The sequence below is a fragment of the Semicossyphus pulcher genome, unplaced genomic scaffold (genome assembly GCF_022749685.1).
Source record: "Semicossyphus pulcher isolate SPU_LCO1_2020_fin unplaced genomic scaffold, fSemPul1.0.p SCAF_5, whole genome shotgun sequence".
Classification (NCBI taxonomy): Eukaryota; Metazoa; Chordata; class Actinopteri; order Labriformes; family Labridae; genus Semicossyphus; species Semicossyphus pulcher.
Window position 1 is genome coordinate 33,510,991 of NW_027211726.1, and position 19,010 is coordinate 33,530,000.

The 19,010-nt window shown below is 46.3% G+C and overlaps 1 protein-coding gene across 8 annotated transcripts in view; it reads right to left on the reverse strand.

Moving 5' to 3' along the window:
* epb41a (erythrocyte membrane protein band 4.1a) overlaps window positions 1-19,010 on the reverse strand; it is a 68,578-nt gene that overhangs the window by 14,971 nt on the left and 34,597 nt on the right. For 4 of the 8 annotated variants that reach the window (XM_069681751.1, XM_069681750.1, XM_069681745.1 and 1 more), the window contains exons 7-16: window positions 18,970-19,010; window positions 18,444-18,531; window positions 17,424-17,576; window positions 17,239-17,336; window positions 16,981-17,156; window positions 15,918-16,165; window positions 15,566-15,640; window positions 14,678-14,725; window positions 12,542-12,604; window positions 9,247-9,417 (exon numbers count right to left, since the gene is read on the reverse strand). The exon at window positions 18,970-19,010 is cut by the window's right edge and continues 178 nt beyond it. In XM_069681751.1, coding sequence (XP_069537852.1) covers window positions 9,247-9,417; window positions 12,542-12,604; window positions 14,678-14,725; window positions 15,566-15,640; window positions 15,918-16,165; window positions 16,981-17,156; window positions 17,239-17,336; window positions 17,424-17,576; window positions 18,444-18,531; window positions 18,970-19,010 — 1,161 coding nt within the window. Of the gene's footprint in view, window positions 1-1,698; window positions 2,108-9,246; window positions 9,418-12,541; window positions 12,605-14,677; window positions 14,726-15,565; window positions 15,641-15,917; window positions 16,166-16,980; window positions 17,157-17,238; window positions 17,337-17,423; window positions 17,577-18,443; window positions 18,532-18,969 lie in introns of those variants that run through there. The other 4 variants (XM_069681748.1, XM_069681746.1, XM_069681747.1 and 1 more) reach the window with 4 other exon arrangements.

Here is a 19,010-nt window from a genome sequence, read left to right on the forward strand (position 1 = left end):
CATATTTAAAGTAACACAACATATTTGGTAGCACTTCACCCCTTCTGGCTAACATAGGCGTTTGATAGTTACACCATATGATAGTAAAGGCTAAACTTCACAGCTAATGGTAATGTAACCTAATTAACAGAAATGACAATATGGTTGAATGCTAAAGTTAGCTGTTGTGACGAAGCTGTCAGTTGGTAATGATTTTGTAATGTCATTAGGGCAGCTAAGTCACAACAGTTGACACTGGCATTCAACCACTTCTTAGCCCACATCACCTTGAGCTAGTTAACATCATTAACCAGGAATTTAACCCTTTCCTATCACAGCTTGTTGCACTATAAAACATTAATGTTAGTAGCTTTGTTAACAACAAGGCATAATAGAGACACACGCATGCTCACAGTTGCTATGGTGACAGGGGTCTCCAGAGGAACATAAAAGGGACAGCTGTGGCAGTAGATGAAAATGCTAGTTTTAGCAGTTTTAACTGCTGAACACGTTGATGTGATTTTTGTGTTTGTAATAGTAAAAATGTGAATACAGGAGCAAATTTAAAAAGTGCTGCCAAGTGGTTTTCGGGTCTCATTTAATATTGGAGCAGATGGGCAGTTGGTCGGCACTCCTGTTGCTTTGAAGCTCTTTGAACAAAAACTGTAAATCGGTTTTGCTTTAAAATCACATGAGAGTTAGAAGGGAAACTTTCCTACAGTTTGAGGATAAAATCATAAGTGTGGAGTAAAAATTATGGGCTGAGGAGAAAAGTGTTTGGAAGACGTTGAAGATATTTTAAAGCCCCTCTCCACTCTAACGATGACATCATCCACTCTAGTCCGGAACATTCCGTGCAATACACACTCATTGTAAAATCTGAAACGCGCTTAAAGCTTAACAGAAGGTAAACTGTGACTTCATGAAAACTGTGCTAGCCATGATAATGCCTCTTGTCTTGTGACCCTTTAAACGATCTTTCTATGATGACGTATCAGAAAGCTGTATGGCCCCAAAGATTGGTGGGTTTGAGCTCTGATTTTGTTAATGTTCCATTTATTTCTTTGGGGACGTTTTTATGGTAACTGTGCGGTGAATCCCTTAGTAAGTCATAGCTAACCATCCGAAATCAAGCTGCACATTTTGATTGCGTTCCTATGTTTGGGCAATGCCACAAAATTCGTTAAGGAAGAAGAAGACGAATTATGACGCACAGGGTTTCTGTTTCCTTTGTAAACCAGCCGCCCTAAATATGGCCAGATGTCCCTCCAGGTTTTTCCACCATCCATTGTCTTCTCAATTTTTGATTCATCCATAAGCATTACAATTATAATGATTAGTCAGATCCTTATGTTTGTAGCATTTGCAAACCTGGAACACAACAGTAAAACATTATGACAGCATTTGAACTTCCCACCCTGAGCATGATGTCAGAGGAAGATGGCCGCCGTGTGATATGGTGGATTATCATTGTTAAAAGCTTGCAAATGTAGCAACAGAAGCTAAGCTGAGGGGGAGCTTCACAAGGGGCAGCTGGTTTGTGGCCACAGTGGTTGCTGTTCAAAGAGTTACAAAGGCTCGCCTTAAAGAGTTAAAAGTCTTTATAAGCCCGGTCATTGTAGGCTGGACTGAGGTGACTGGAAGGTGAGAGCAGACAGAAATAATAACTTCAAGGTATAGGAACCAAATAGTACTTGATGAAGCAGTCTGTATGTGGTTTTGGGCACCTTTCAGGGTTAAATGTTGAGGGATTTTCCCGTTTATTTGTCCTCTAAATGAAGGCCAGCCACAGCATGGTGAGAGCCATCAACAGCAGCCCCGACAGGAAGAAAGACATCCGGGACGCCTTGATCCGAGCCGGGTTCAGCTCACATGGGTTCACAAAGCTCACCGCCTCGTCTGGCACACTGATAGCCACCCTCAGAGTGTGACCAAGAGCTTGTTCTTCCTCTTCTTCCTCCTCCTCATCACCCTCATCCACCCATTCAACATCACTGTCCTCTTCCTCCTCCTCATCCTCCTCCTCTTCCTCCAGCAGGCAGTCCTGTCTGTAGAGCCGAGGTCCCCCGTGTGCTGGGGACAAACTACAAGCTCTTACCTTGTGTCCAAACAGAGACTGCCTCCCTCGCTGTGCTCGGCAGCAGCAGACCAAGAGAGACAGATAACAATGAACACACAGGTGGGACAACTGACAAGAGGGGGACACAGGGGTGAGGACATGGAGGAGGGGGATGTTGGAGGGAAGGAGCAGCAGGGTATTTAGCATGAAGGGGACATGGGTTTGCAGGAGCACAGCTGCAGCTTTTACATAAAGCTGTTTGTTTTTGTCGGACAGCATAATATTAACATGCACAGACGTGTTACAGTTAGCCTTATGTAATCATCAAAACTAGGTAAGAATCATTTCAGGTAGCTATCACTCCAGTGACGACAAAGTTTGTACTCTGGGCGGCGCATGAAACAGGTAACTGTAAGACCTTACATTTATGGGGTTATTGACCCGACCGGACTGCTTTTGTTTTGTAGGTGCAGGATTACAGCAAAAAGAAGGCTTTGAAAGGAATCGACTTTTCAACTTACAATGCAACAATCTGACAGTCCTTTAAAGGCTACATTAGCTATTAGCTCAAGTTAGCACTGATCTTAAGTCTAAAACGTTTTGAAATGATATATTCCAACACATTTACAAAATGTCTAACTTCCTGTTTGGACTGGGTCTTTACAGAATGTTGTCTTACTCTACAAGCAAGTGACTTGAGGTAAAGTAGCTTGCTTGTTATTAATGTATTTATAAGATAAAGTTTGCAAGAAGGAAAAATCTTTGTACGAAACAATTTGAGTGCATGGAAAGCTGCAGAGTACGGGGCCTGCAGGTCAAAGCACAGCTGCAGTGAAGACAGGCTGACAGATTGTACATGACGACTGCTATTTGTAACAATTGAACCACAATTAGATTCTGCTGCAAAGCAATGAAAGAACTACACAAAGATTTATTATTGGCAGCAACTCAAAGGATATAAAATGTGCATCAAACATTTATAGCCTGTTGTTAATCAGAGAATGAGCACTAGCCGTATTACTCTGCAGTTCTTCTAAAGATGGCAGGTAGGGACAGTGAGCTGGTCGAAGGAGGGAAGGAAGAGAGAAAGGAAAGAGGGACGTGGAGTGTACTGAGGACTAATAAATCTGCTCCGTGCTGGGGAAAGGAAAGGCATTTTCTGGCAGCTAAAATGCTAGCTAGTGCAAACTATTTGGCAGTGCAAAGTCCTCTAAATGCCAACAGGACGGAAGAAAGAGCAGAAGATCTGGCAAACCCGAGTATCTAATCTGCACTGCTTTATAACTGTAGTGATAGTATTGGCATCTCAAATGACAGAAACGTTGCAGGAGTTTGCAGTGAAACACTTTTCCAGATTGTTCTGCACTAAATGGAGGTGATGGGGATGTATTATTGCACACGAGGCAGGATATGTGTTCAGCCTGTAAGACCGCGCTCAGGGACCTGGAAGACGCTGATGCAATAGAGACGATTTCTATTTTTTTCATCTTATGTGTCATCATAATTCCAAGCATTCAGCAATAATATGAAATTGCTGAAATTGTGCCTCAGGCTCTCAGCAAAAAGTGACACTGTGACTGGATTCTTGAGTATTAAAAAAGAAAATATGATTATTGTGCAGGAAGTCATGTCTGAGATAGAAACTGTGTCTTTAAGTTTAGGGTGGAGGGGAGCCGAGAGCGGGAGGAACACGCGGGCAGGTCGGAGGACGGAGATCCTCTGTGACCTTCAGCGTCATTGTCTACAAACGCAGGAGAGGAGGGGGGAGGCTGAGGGGGGGAGCATGGAGGATGTGGAAGGGAGGATGGAGCTGCTGGGGAATCAAGCCCAGACTTCAGAGGAGAATGGAAAGGAGACGAGGACTGAAGGGGCAGAGATACGAGACAGAGAAAAACACATAAAGACATCCAGGGGGGACAGATACAGGGAGGAGGAGGAGGGTGAGAAGGATGAAGAGGGGGAGGAGGGGTGGTCAGTCCTTTGGCTACTAATCATCAGTCTTTAGCTTGTTTTCCTTTTCAGTCTTTCAGTCATCAGATCAGGCACAAAAGTCATGCATCATCAGGGTTAACTCAGCCATGCGTTTGATTGACAGCTCAAGCAGGATGTCAAAGCTGCAGCAGCCATCTGTAGAGTGAAGGCAGTGGGAGGGGGCGGGGTTAGGGTTAAAGGGGGTGGGATCCAGGACGGGGCGCCTACAAAGGTGCCAGTATGCTTCAAAGTCAGTTGTTGTCAGAATGCAAAAAGGTTGTGAATCGTTTCGCCGACACCAACAATGACACCCACTTTATAAAGTTATGAGACGTGTGTGCAGAGGTGAGAGCGCACGCTGCGTTTAAATATGTCACAAGCTGGGCTTCTACCTCTTTTCACATGAGCAGAAGAGCACAGCACCCTGACAGCCTGAACCTCCAAGGATAAAAAATAATGCAAATGTTTTAGTGCCAAACCCTGCAGTTCCTCTGGTGTCCACTTGAGGCTGTCTCCAGCAGTGAGTCAGTCCCCATAGAGCCCCATGTTAAACTTTACAGCAGAAATAAACATGTTTACAGCCTGGTACAAAAAACAGTTTGGGTCTCTATAGCTCATTTCTCTCTTCATGACAACTGTACGGGGAGAATCTTTATACAGCTCACCTGTTTACATTATATTAAGGCTTAAAGTGATGCAGCATTAGGGGCGTGGCCTCTTTGAGTGACAGCTGGGAGCTGCTAGCTGTCTGCTAGGTGTCCCCTCAGCTAACTCAGTCACTGAACGTAACCTCTGGGCCGTGTTTGTGCTGTTGGAGCCTTTTGGAGATTTGTTCATGTAAATATCAGACAGATAATCTGTGTGTGCGCTTTACTGGACGAACAGACCGTCCAACACGTCTCACACACTGTTGTTAGGTGTTAGCATTAATTAGCAGCTATCTGTGTCCGTGCTCACCGTACCTGGCTTGTGAGCTCGTTCACTCTTTGTCGTACATTATTTATTGGTGGTGATGGGAGTCTGGCTTGTTGCTGGCTTTTCTGTGATTTTTAAGTTACCTGTTCATGTCGTTCACATGCTGCTGGCTAACACTACTGAAATGTGAACGAGCAGCCCCTCCCCCACGTTCACCAGCTCTCTGAGCTTCATCAGTCTAATAAATCGACACGCCTGGTCAGCTACCACCGCGAACAGAATCTCATTCAGAGGGAAACATGATGGTTAACTATCTCTTTAGCAGCTAATGATTAGCCACAGGCACAGACTGTTTAGCTTTGATAACTTAGCATTGGCTAAACCCTCGCTCCTCTTCAGCTCCACCCTATCATCCAAATATGGTCACTTCTGGAAACGTGCACAAAGATGGCGATGGCCGAAATGCCAAACTTGATGCTTTAAACGGGTGGCGTCACAGTGGCTACGTCTTGTATTCATACGGCCTCTGGTCCAGACAACACTTTGCGTAGCAGGTTTGAAGCATACTGAACCCTTGAGCTTGCAGCCGAGCACAGTCTGGTGAGAGCTGCTTGTTCACAGTCGTACACGGCCACAGCCTCCAGCTGCCATTCTTTATACTGCTCATAAAGAAACGCTGGACAGTGTTTAACCTGCTGCAGCCTGTGTCACAAAGCTCCAGATAAAAAGAACCTTTACCTCAGAAACACCAGCAACTAGTTTGTATGCAGGTACAACTGTGGACCTCCTCCCCTGCACACACACACACACACACACACACACACACACACACAATCCTCCTCGCATCAGCAAACATGAAAAAACATCCTGAAGCATCTAGCCCCTCTGTGACTGCAGGTACAGTCATGCTGAAGCGGTGGAATGAGATGGAGAAAGCCAACAGCACCACCCAGTGGAGGATCAGGGTACAGCTCTAGATGATTACAGACGTGCTACAGAAGATAACACTGTTCATTACAGCACGTGTGTTTGTGTCTTAGCCATAATATTCCTCCAATTCTGCACATATGAGCATTTAAACTAGAGGGCAGAGACCTGATACCTGACCATACAAGCAGGTGAAATTAAACGGATCTAATATGAACACTAAAGCAAACTTCTCTCACGTTTCCTCCAACTCTTTAGTCTCTGTCTTACAGAGGCAGCCGGTGTTAAAAGCTAAATGTGTATGAAAGGCCTGTCTGCTCACTCAGATGATGTCAGTTCAAATCGACGCCCTGCCTGGTGTTCACCTGCCGATCAGTTTAAATGCATGTCACTGTGACAGACAGCCACATTCGTGAATGGTCCACTTGTTAGCATTTGGCCGGAGATATACTTGGTTTTAACTACGTTTGTGTGCACGCGACGGCTGTCCCATGTGGCCTGCGTCTGTGTGGAACGTCCGCTGTGCGCGTCCTCAAAAATTAACACTACGCATACCACTGTGCAGTCTGCACATGAGCAGTAGGGGCAGTGTCGAGGCAGAGGGGATGTGACAGGGTCAACACAGCAGCAGGAACAACAATGGCAGAAAGCTCTGAAGACGAGCTGATAGACCGAGTCCTCAATGATCCACAGCTGTACGATGTGTCGCTGCCGCTGCACAGAGACAAACATGCTGTCAAACAGCTGCAGACAGATAAGTTCTGTTTTAGAAGTCGACGTGGAAACCTGCAAAACTAAATGGGAACGAGTCCGGGAGCGTTACGTCCGAGCACGGAGGAACATGATGGAGAGACGGAGCGGGGACGGAGCAGACGGTGTGTTCTGTCCACCGCTCATCAGTCGCCTGAGCTGGCTGCAGAGTTCTGTCAGTCACCGGGCTGCTGACAATTCAGGATGAACATCACAGTAACCTCCTCGAGTGTCTCCATGTCTGTTGTTTACATCTGCACATACGGTAGTTTCATACGGCCTGAGCTCTCTGGTGCTCCCTCTAGAGGTATCCTCCGGTAACACGTAGAGCAGAGACATGTATGTGAACACGTACGATCTTGATGCAGACGGTTGAGTACTCGAACACAAGGTTAAAAAGCGAGAATATCTCCGGCCTTTCTCTGAAGCTGTGTGTCTGTGTCTGTGTCTGAATCTAGACTGCTGGCTTCCACATAAAACTTAAAGTTCAGTCGTGATTTCTCGATGCCCAGAGACAAACACTTTGTGTGTATCACTGAGTTCAACATTTACGTGTTCTCAGGTTTCATGTGAGTCTTTCCGATGCAATCAAACACAACTGGTTTAAAAGTTAAAGTTAAAGTTAACATTCACTTTAGTAAAAACAATAGATCTGAGAGCAGAACGATCGCTACAGCAAACAAACGTGACGATGGAAGCAAAAAAAAGTTATTAATGCAAGTCATGTCGTTGAGCTCTATCTCGTGTTCACAGATGTAACGTCTCTATTGGCCGGTCTCAGTCTGAGTGACGCTTCCTCACTGACAACATGTCAGTGCTGAGGTCATCAGCGCTCATCACTGAGGTTCAAACCTTTTGTATGATCAATATACTTCACTTTGATTAAACATGTCTTGATTTCTGTGTTATTAGTTGTGATGGAGCTATCATGTTTGATGTCATAATAAAGACCTTCAGTTTCCCTCGCACAGTGGCACAGTGACGCCACCGCCATCTAGTGTTTGGCTTTGTAACTGCACAGACAACAGCACGAGTCAAAGCTGAACATTAAACGTTCTGTGTCTGCGTCCTGTTAAGCCCTGACAGAGAGAGAACAGGCACCTGTAAACTGCAGGAGCCGAATGGAATGCAGCCATCATTCATCAGGTTTTTACACCTGTTTCACCCCCCTCTGAAGTCAGTCTGGGACCTGTGTGTTTCATCTTTCAGGCCCTTTAACGTGTCAGCCTCACTACATGCTGCACCTTCCTGATCACATAGGACACATTACACCTGCGACTGTTTACTTCAAACGTTCAGCTGACTGTTGGTGCAACAGCTCAACTCCCCCCCGTGTGCCTGTGTCTCCTGTGTTATGACCGTCTGACATCTGCTCATGTTGCTGTTGACTTTAATGTCCTCACTGTAAAGTTTCTGCAGAATGATTGTGATGTGAGGAGGCGCAGGGCTCAGGTAAGTTCATGTAGAGTGGGAAGAACCTCTGTGACTGCTTCCACTGTCTCTAACTGTGCATGTTAAATGTTTCTTTACGGTTCATGTTGCACACATAGAGCTGGTCAGGTCCTGATCATCAGGCTTTTATCTTTGAGGGAAGCAGATGATGTAGCAAAAGAAACCCTGAACGCACAGATCGATGAGCACTTCATGCATCTGTGAGCATGAAGTAATAAACGGTGCAAACAGGCAGCTGGACTGAAGCCTCAGTCTGAATGAATAAGTGAAGATCTTCTGGAGTAAGCAGAGAGCATCCTGAATAACAACGATTTATAATTCTCTCTCATGTTTTGCAATAAAGTATTTCACTGACTGAAGGCAGCGCTCAGTCTTTCCCCCACAGTCTGACCGTTACTGTACGGACGTGATGAGAATACACTGTTGACCTAATCGATCTCTGTCCCGGTCCACGAGCGTCTTCCTGTTTGCTTCTTTACTCAAACACAACTCTGAGAACACAGACACACCAAGCTGACTGTCGGCCAACGGCGGCCCATCAATGAGCGTCTGTGGTCCTAGTTTTTACAGTGAGTCCCGCCCCCTGCTGCAGCTTTACTGCAGACAGGAAGTGACTCTGATTGGCTGATCAGGTAATCAGTTTATGAGAAGAGAAACCAAAGTTTGAAGCAAACAAAGAAGCTAACGAAATGAGTGAAATAAAAGCCAAAATAAACGACAAATGCTGCTCAACAGTTTGTGTATCTGGTTACTGCCACCTGCTGGTTCGGAGGGTTATTTCCTCTCACGCAGGAGCATGATGAATGTGTTAGTTATCCTTCAGCTGTTGTTTTTGTGGTGTGTTCAAGTGCACATTCTGCTCAGACGCAGGTTAAGAGAGGCGATGCAACAGTCGGTTTGGTGCGTCTGAGTCTTTAGAGTTCTGCTGTGAAGACTTAAAGGATCAGACCGACTTGTTTTTTTAATGTCTCAGAGTCAGACGAGCAGAACGACATCAGTTTCATTTCTGTGTGTCCAGCACAGAGAAAAAGGAGAGGGATGTATTTAGCTTAGCTTAGCACAAGGCTGGAAGCAGGGGGAAGCTGCTAGCATAGCTACATAGCATGAATAAACAAACCTTTAATTCATTTCACTGTGGATGAGATTACGTCAGCTAGAACAATCATTAACAGTACTGAGCGTGTGCGACTCACCGCTGGCTGCAGCTGGCCGTTGATGCTCGCTGTGCGGAAAGGCGAGTTGGTGGAGAGACGTTTGTCCCACTCGCTGGGCCGAGGCTCCGGTACCGACTCCATGAAGCTCCTCTTCAGCTCACTGATGCTCGTGTGGTGACGCATGATCTCCGTCTGGGTCTTATCCACGTCCTTCAACAGGAACGTACAAGTCAGAATACATCGAAGGAGTGACAGTGACAGGGGGATGAAACAGGAAGTGGAGAGAACAAAGGGCAATGGGAAACCAATGTTGTCAGAACAATGTGTCTTTATTTCAATACATTTTTCTTTAGTTCACTTTGTATTGGTACTTGTGTTCAGCCTGCCCGCTCTCGTCCACATGCAGAGCTCATGGATAATATTTCACACAGACTGGACACGGCTCAGGGAGGATCATCTGCGTCTCCTGTGGCGCAGAAATCAGGCTGACAGCAGTCACTCTGGAGTTTACAGCTATCTGTCTTTCTGCAGGCTGTGATAGCCTCAATAAAGCAGCAGATGTACTGATGACGACTCCTGATTGGGGCGTACCAATAAGGCAGCAGTTCACTGGCTGGCAGACGGATGCCAGCTCAGGAGACCTTAAACAAGGAAAACAGGAGGGGTCATGTTTCTCATTAAACCTGCACACGGTGGGCAGGTCAGACCGGATCCCAGCAAGGAAGGGGAATACTGTGCGACCTTGGTCCAGCTGCAGCACAGAGGCAGCTTACTGAGCTTAGTGTGCTGCTGTCAGTCAATAAGGAACAGCACTGCACACCTCTGATCTACTGCTGAAGATCTCATCTTATCTTAGTACAGTAAAGGAGGTTCATCCTTATAAGACACTTGTGTTAGGTACACAGTCATTTGTATCATGTGATCCACCTGTCAGTTAATGTTGTGATGTCTTTTTCCGACGTGGAATCAGAACCATAAATCCCCAAGCTTTCCTGTTAGATCAAACAGCTGATCGTACATTGATTAAATGTTCTGCTTGCAGTCTTAAAGTCGAGCTGAAACAGCATCTCGAGAGTATCTAGCTTCCGTATCGTGACGTGTTTCCGAGTGAAACAGGACGTGCAGGCGGGACATATCATTAGAGGGATTTGATTGGATCGTTGAGAAGTGGGCGTAGACAGACGTTCTCCACAGCGCAGTAGCTAGCTAACTGACCGAGCGTTCTTGGTGCTCTGCGGCTAAATGTTGCAGATTGATTGGTTGAAATTGTTTGGTGCTAACTTACGTAAGCACGCGTGAAATTTAGTTTAACTGGAAGAAAAAAAGATCTGATTTTAATATAAGAATACGAAGAAATGGATTCTCTGTATTTTTTGGCCTATATTGTCAAACAGATGCACAATGTGAGCGGGGATGTGATCGAAAAGGATTAAAATGACTTTTTTCATTTCACCTCGACTTTAGCGCTGGACCCAGAGCTAGCTAAGCTAGGCGTATCACTCCCATCCTGCTTTACTGCCAGCTAACTTTACCCCATTTAAATGCAACCATCTTGTCCTAAATCTAACCAATTACATGGTTAGTGTTCGGTTAGTTGGTTAGTTTTAGGTAAAGATTTGAGGTCAAACAATAAATCTACTTTGAGGCAACAGGCACGAGACGACAGCGGAGGACGGCAGGGTTACAGTGTCGATATATACATACACACAGCATGGTGAAGTAGTCTGACTTGTGCATGTATAAAAGACAACAGGCAGGCTGAACACGGCGCACATGGCTGAATCTAAGAAACATGGCGCCCATGACGAGCAGGGCGACACGTCACAGCAGACTGAGGTTGGAACAAGAGTCGATGTCTGTGTAAAAACACGACTCTGTCACACAACACGAGGTCAGAGTCACGGACAACAGGTGACACAACACCATCACTGACGGGGAGGAATGAATCAAATGAGAGGAGACAAGACGGCGTCAGTAACCATGACAACAGAACAACGCTGTGTTAGTGACATCACAGAGACATACATGACCGGGAACTGATCCACAAACAGACTCACAGCAGACACTGTCAAAGCAGGTGTGTCATATAATGTGAATGATGGCTGCATTCCATTTAGGGTTCTGATACAGAGTATAACAGCAGTCTGACTTCTGTCACTCCTCCTCAGGTGTAGTTGTTTTTCTTGTTCTGTCATTGTGATGTTTCATGTGAAGCTGCGACTACACTCTGATCTCCCCTCTGGGATCGTAAAGAACTCCTCTGTCACACGTACTGTAACATGTAGACACGCAAAGTAGGACAGCGGCTTGGCAACAGTCCACTTCCTGTTAGGTTGAGGAATATGTTGTGTGGGCGGAGTCACATGGATGATTAAATACACATAAAATCTGTTGTTGTTTATTAGTGTTTACTGATATATGCTGCTCCCTCATGTGTGATACTGCTTCACTGTCACCGAGCGACCATGTTCTGAGCGGGAGGTTTTTATTTGGTTCCCAGAACGTTCCTTTAATAGCAGGAGAACGTTCTCTGAAAACATCTTCAGAAGGTTGCAGTGGGAATGTTCTAATCCCGTTTCAGGAACGTTTTTAATCACGTTCTGATAGAACGTCCTGAAAAGATCCTCAGGGTGTTAAAACGTTCTGTCTTAGTTTAAGTTTTGACGTCACAAGAACTTTATGTGAAATGATGAACATCCTTAAATGTTCTTAATTAGAACTTCATGTTAGCCGATGTTATGAGAACGTTCCCTGCTCGCTGAGTTTACACTGGAACAGTTAATGGAACGGAGCCTTTGTTCATCTTATGACTGACAGATTTTCTGCTTGGACCAGTCGCTGTGTCTGCCCAGCAAAGGGTTCGCTTAAAGCTCTAAAGGTCAGATGAGAACTTTTGGCTCAGGTGTTTTTACTCGTCCCGACTGTGCTGACCAGTAAAAGGATGTTCTCTGACCACACCAACAACAACACATACATACATATTAAACAGCAGGTGAGTCCACACGAGTATATCAGAGCTTATTCATCAGACTCTTTCACATCATGTTTCATCTTTAGTCAGAGTTACATAAGAGACCTTTCCCAATCACGTATTCAATCAATGAAGATGAGACTCGACGAACACGATGTCAGAGTGAAGTGAAGCTACTTGCATGAGAGTCAGAGAGGAAAATGGTGCATGCCAAGCCTTTAGGGTTGAGCTGGAAACGAGGCGAGAGGTGGAGAGAGACTGACGTCAAAGCCAAAAAGAACATAAGATGAAGACGTTCATGCAGAAAGAAAAACATGAGGACGAGCAGCCGGAACAGAAACCTGGAGACGAGCACATACAAACCTCCAACATTAAATTGCTATGTCTGATATAAATGGTTTCCCCCTCAAGTTTCTTTGCTCTTTTCTGCGGAGGAAGAAGGAAAACACCTGGTTGGAAATAATTCAAACAGTTTAATATCTGATTTGTAATGAGTCCATGAGCAGCGCTGACCCAGGCCATGACATGAACCACAACAAATAAGAAGCTGTGAGGCTGCAGCAGCGTCGGGAGCGCTCCCCAGCCGCACTCACACACACACGTGCACATACAGGCGGTGTGTGTGAGAAGCCAGGCAGACACACACTCTGTGCGGTGAGTTTCATGCTGTCCATGCAAAGGCTGCTGCAGAGCAGAGACGTGTGCAGGAGCAGAAACCGTCTGATGTCACTTCAGGAAATGGCACATTTATATATCTCTCATTTACGTTTGTTGTTTTTACTTGAAAGCATCTCGACAGATCTGAACTGTGAGATCTCGAGGAGCCTTCATCCTCCTCTCTGGAATCTTCTGCAGCATGAACTCAGGTCTACAACATTATGGAAGTTATTATAAGATATTATAATATGATATTATATAATATTTATCTTGTGTGCAAGCTTTTAATTTGGTAGAAAGTGCTTAACTGGTAAAAACTTTTATTTTGAAATCAGTCTGTATTTCTTTTTGTCCTTTTTTAAACATAATTTTATGATTTAATTCCTTTTAATTCAACTCATGTGGTTTTAAAAATAAGAAACCTTTGTTCTCTTCTCACGTGTTTTCTTTTGTATCATCTGATTGTTTGACGTTAAAGCAAACTGAGCCGATGTCTGGAGTCTGAACCGCTGGTAGAAATAACATCGTCTGAACTTGACTTGATGGATGGATTGATTGAAAAGTGACGAACAGGCTGGTCGCTGCAAAGAGCAGCATGCTTTCCTCTCTGCCTGTGGACTGACACACGTTTCTTCTCCCTCCTCTGAGCGACCCTCCGTAGCCCGTCCTGCAGCAGCGAGCTCACATCCATCACTACGACACTTTACTCACTCTGCACTGCAACATTAAAGTCACTTCCTACTTTACTGTTTCACACTTACTACTTAATGTCACGCTGTCACACCTCTATGATGCTGCGTACCTGCTTACTCTCTGTTTACCGCCTGTTTATATGTTTTTTATCTATGTTACACTATATATATTTACATCTATATGAATGACTGACATCTGACAGCTTCACTGCACATGTCAGCTGACAGGAAGTGCCTGGCTGCTGTCTGTGCCCTTTAGCTTCATACAGAGCCTGACTAATATATAATATATAGCTGACAGTATCGGCCCTTTAAACCTGCACTAATAGATATCAATCAGCCGCTCCGGCAGCAGGCTCAGAGCTTCAGCCAGTTGTGTTTCTTTCTGGTGAGAGGCCAACATTCTCCCCTTTAGCTCAGGGATGTGTCTGTCTATTAGCTGCTCAATGATCCGCTGTGTGCTATTAAATCCATCAGCAGCACCTGTGTCAGTGAGTAACGTCTCTATTAAAACAAGCGTACTGCAGACATGTGAGGTTTTCACAATGAAGCTGTACTATCTTCAGAAAGAGTTGTGTTAGTTATTGTTATATTTCAACAGTACGTTGAGCTTTTATTCAGCCGATCCGATCACATGTGTATGTTGTAATATTTCCTTCCTACTCGATGAAGACGTGTGTTTGAGCTGAGGCTCTCTGCGTCTGTCTCCAACTACAGCTTAAAGTTTAAACTGCTTCAAACTGTACTCAAAGCAAACATCGGTTTGTTTCAGAATAATCAGAAACATCTGCAAACAATCCGGGAGCGATTCATCAGCTGGAGCTTTTCCTGAAAATGAACCCAGGTGAGTTTTAACAGCCACAGGTGTCCTCTCTCTGACAGCGAGACAGCCAGGCGTGTTTCTGGAGAAGGAGAAAGCAAGCTTGGAACAGCTGCAGGAGAGACGGTGACCAAATAATAAGTTGGACTGCAGGTGATTGATTTCTCCTTCCTGTACAGCAGAGAGGACGTGTACAGACAGTCAGGCAGAAAGCATCGAACGCGGCAGAGGCCGAAGCTCTGTGCGTCTGTGATGGGGAACAACAGAAAGTGTCTGCATGTGTGACTGATGCAGGATGAAGGCGGCGAGACGGGCTCAGAGCATGCTAACCTTCCTCACTCGCATCACCTCCATCTTTGTTCTGTCCTGAGGAGAGTGCTGCCCCCCCCAGCAGAGGAGAGACACAGTTAATACACAGCAGGTGTCAGGTTTCACACACAGCAACAGATAACACACGCACAGAGACACTTCCCCGGACAGGCTCGCTGAAACGTCACCTTCTCTACGACACTGATAAAAACACAGGTAAAGGTAGTATGAAGTATGAAGAAATAAACTACAATATGTTAATTATATATACAGAATATGTAAACAGCTGCGTTACATCACAAACACTGAGGTGTACGGAAGCCCTGAGCGGACATGCATCCATACATTTTATTTCTGCGTGTTTCCTGGAGATCTCGACTTATTGATCTCCACATATCAAAGCTGCTTTTCTCGTGCTAACGGGATCGTTTTGTGTCGATGTATAAAACAGAACAACCGGCTGCTCTCTGTGATGTCACAGAGCAGGACATGCTGCCACGCCCACTGATGAGGTCACTTCAGCCTGTTTCTGTTAGTTTTCTTCTGCAGCTCTGGAGATACGAGGTATGATCATCTGGTGTCACGGTGCTGCAGCGCTGTTATCTCGAGATATCGAGATCAATAAGTGGAGATCTCAGAAAACAGGTGACCCTCACAGAGATAAAAAACAGAAACAGCAGACAGAAAGAGGAAGTCTCTCTGACAACGATCAGACTCTCTGAGTTTCACTGAACAACAGACGCTCTCTGATCGTTCAGCCCCGTCACAGGACTGTTGCTGTCAGAGACACTGGGAGCTGTCTGTGTCCTTCCTCTCTGTGTTATTAACACCCCCATATCTATCTCCATATCTCCCCATGAGCATGCTGTGTGACTGGTTCCATCTCTGCTGCATGCATCACAAACAAACCTGGCTCTTTCTCTCTCTCTCCCCGTTGGCCGTGGTCACAGAGGGGGAGTGCCTTCGCTCTCTCCTCGCCACCGTCTGACAGCACAGACACACTCACACATCAACAGCAGGAACAACCGGAGCTCAAACCTTCAGCAAACACATCTGTTAGCTTTACCGAGGCTGAAGCAGACAGCTGACTACGAGCTGCTGCGTACACACATCATATATGACAGGCAGGTAAAACTGCAAATACGCACGTTTATGAAGGTGTTGCATCATTCCTTAGAGATAGCACTACGATCTCTTCAAGTTAAACTCTATGAAAGAACAGACTTAAAACGCGCGCACGGAGGTAAACGCTGTTCTCTACCTTGATGTCTGGAGTGGACTCTGGTCTGGGACTCTGGCTCTTGGCGTGCTCAGCCTGCTGACTCTCTGCCTTCTTGGCTGACTTCCTGTCTGCACAGCGGCGTCCTTTGGGGGTGGAGCCGTCGTGGTGGTCGGAGCGACGCAGGGCAGGGAGCAGCGGGGACGGGGTCGCCTCCCCCGGAGAGATGGGTGACATCACGGGAGCGCTGACGGGACGAGTGGATTTATTGTCTGGAGTGGACGCCATGGCTGAGGGACGAGAGGAGGACAATGGACTCAGTTATTAAACACAGACACGTCCTGTGGCGTCTGCAGCTTTTTCAGCAGCCAATCACATTCTCCTTTAACACACCGTCTAACTAATGAAAGAGTATATACATCGCGGTTATCAGAGAAACAAGCAGCAGCTCACTCACAGCCTGGACAGACACTGACTTCTGACATGAAACTGCTGCATCCAATGTCTTAATAGTTTGAATGATCAGTTTGCTTTGGAGAGGAGCAGACCTCTGTGAGTAACTCCTGAAAGATGGATGCTGCAGGATTATTCTCAGTTTGTCCAAGTTCCACCAAAATCAATACTATCAATACTCGTTTAATCCCCCCCCTCCTCCTGAGCTGTGTCTGATGAACTCTCCGGCTGCTCCAGCTCCTTCAGGCTGACCAGTGGATTTCTCTGATGGACACCAACTACCGGTGCTCTGTTCCAGCTGTGGAGCGCCTGTCCATCTGTCTCACTGAGTGGCAGTTTCACTGTATCTATCAAGTCACAGGTGGGCTGAGATCTGTCTCACTACAGCGCTATGAAGCCACAACAAACAGTTACTGAGATTTAATGACAATAAACAGGCTGAGAGGATGCTGAGAGAACTACATCAGGAGGCAGGGTTGTAAAGAGGCTGAGGTCATGCTTTGTCAGGTCTGTCTGTGAGACGACAAGAAGACGACTTTAAAATGACTGTTTTCTGAATGGAGTTTGGTTTGACCGATTCTGATGCAGCATCAGGACATCAGGATGGTCTCAATGCTTCACACATGTCTACACAATAACAGCATCAGTGTACCTCCGTCCAGGCTGCGGGAGTTCCTCTTGCTGGACGAGCGCTGGAACAGAGGAGCCGGCCTGTCGATCAGAGAGCTCGCCTGTCTGGTCTGAGCCTGAGTCCGACCGCTGTATCGAAACTTTGAGCCCAACGCCAGGAACTTCCTGGGAGTGGTGGCCATCTCGGTGGAGGTCAGCCTGCACACAGAGGACACAGAGACTGAGCTCCTGATCTGTGGCGCTCAGCCAGGTGGACAAAGTGACTTAAAGAAAACGGTACCTGAAGAAGGTGTGATGTTCCACACACACCTTCCACAGCTTCTTAGCCGCCTTGTACGTTGGCAGTTTGAAGCCGATGGCGCTCTCATACTGCTCCACCTGTCGAAACAACACTCATCAGCTGTGTGGTCAGGTGGAGTCAGGTGTGTTTTAAAGCGGGTTTGATACTCGAAAGAAAAGCTGTACCTCGGACGGTCGTATCTTGATGAAGAAGCTGCTGCGTTTGTAGGACACCTTGAGGACTTTGGGCCACGGGAACCGGTTGATCCTCAGCTTGTCTTTGTAGACCATCAGACCGCTGGAGCAGACGCCCAGCATGATGTCCACACCGTCCAGGTCCTGAGACACAGACGGGACAGTGAACACCACGTGAAGACAAGACGTGGAGATGTCAGAGCGTTCAGCAGTCTGTCCTTTAAACAAGGCCAGTGTCACGGTGGGGGAGAGCGCCATCTAAAGGGCACCAGCGCATGGTGAGTCAAAGCAGCTCAGAGGAACCACATGAATTGTTGTTCTCGGTGCTCGGTCCTGGTCGGTCCTGGACCGTTTTCTAATGTTTCTACACGTTTTGTTGTTGTAATTCTCATGTTGAGCATCCTGTTCTGAAAAGACAACAAGCCTGTTCCTTTCTTCTGTTTAACAATGTTCTGTAGTCGAACACGACATGAAAGTCATGTCACATTACCTGCTAACAACACACACAATGTAGAGCTCTGAGCTCGCGGTGAGCGTGTCGGGGGAATGCTCTCAGCTCTGTGCGGATCAGGGGGCAGTGATGATCGATTGTACGTGTTTAAGAGAGGCTTCATGTTCAGGACGTTTTAAGAGCTTTGATTTAAATAGTTTAACGTGTACACAGTTTATTCCAGGGTCTCCTGAGTGACCAGCACAGCCTGTGTCTGAGTTTACATCTGTATGAACTAATAACGATCCCTCCAGGTAAATCACTGTACTGCTCCCTATCATCCACAGGGGGGCAGTGCAGGCGTATGAAGCCCCTCCTCTATATGAGATTAAGTCCCGCTCTGATGCAAACAGCTTGACCTGATTTCTGCTGTAAACCTGACAGTCACATGTCTTCCTGTTGTTCAGGCTGCACGCGGCCGAGTCGCTCTAAAGACAACAAGCTGCAGGCGCAGAGAGAGTTTTGATCCTCTATCTAATGTCCCCGTGTAAACAAGGACGACCTCTGACCCCTGTGCTCACCTTGGCCTGGTGCAGGTCCACTCCGTACATGGACAGTTTCTTGGCGTTCTCCAGGAACATCATGTCCGCCTGAGCCGGGCTCATCGACCTGCAACAACAACACGTCCAACATGATCTGTATAACCTCTGACACTGAGTCAGAAGTGAACCACCAATCAGAACACTTCACACCAAGTTCATCACCGAGTTCTGGTCTCTCTCTCTCTCCTTCATGATGCTGATTTATCTTTGTCGTCACACTGATAATCAAAGACTCTTTGTCGGTGTGTCAGCCCCTCTGCTCTGCTTCACCTCGGTCTCTACAGACTTTCAGGCTTTGACACCTTCCTGCATCATCGTCCTGTAAATACTTAATGTGCGCGCTCTGCAGCCTCTGTCTGGCTCCGCTTCCTGTTCCCCTGCTAACGCCAGCCGCTACAGGTGGTGCAGTGAGACGTAAACGTCATCAGTACTTTTACTTTAGAGACTGTGTTACATTTTGATCTTCTGCTGATGCAGACCTGTGAACACCTCACTGTGTTCTGACCTGTACGTCTGGTGCAGCTCCATCATCTTGTCCTCCAGCTC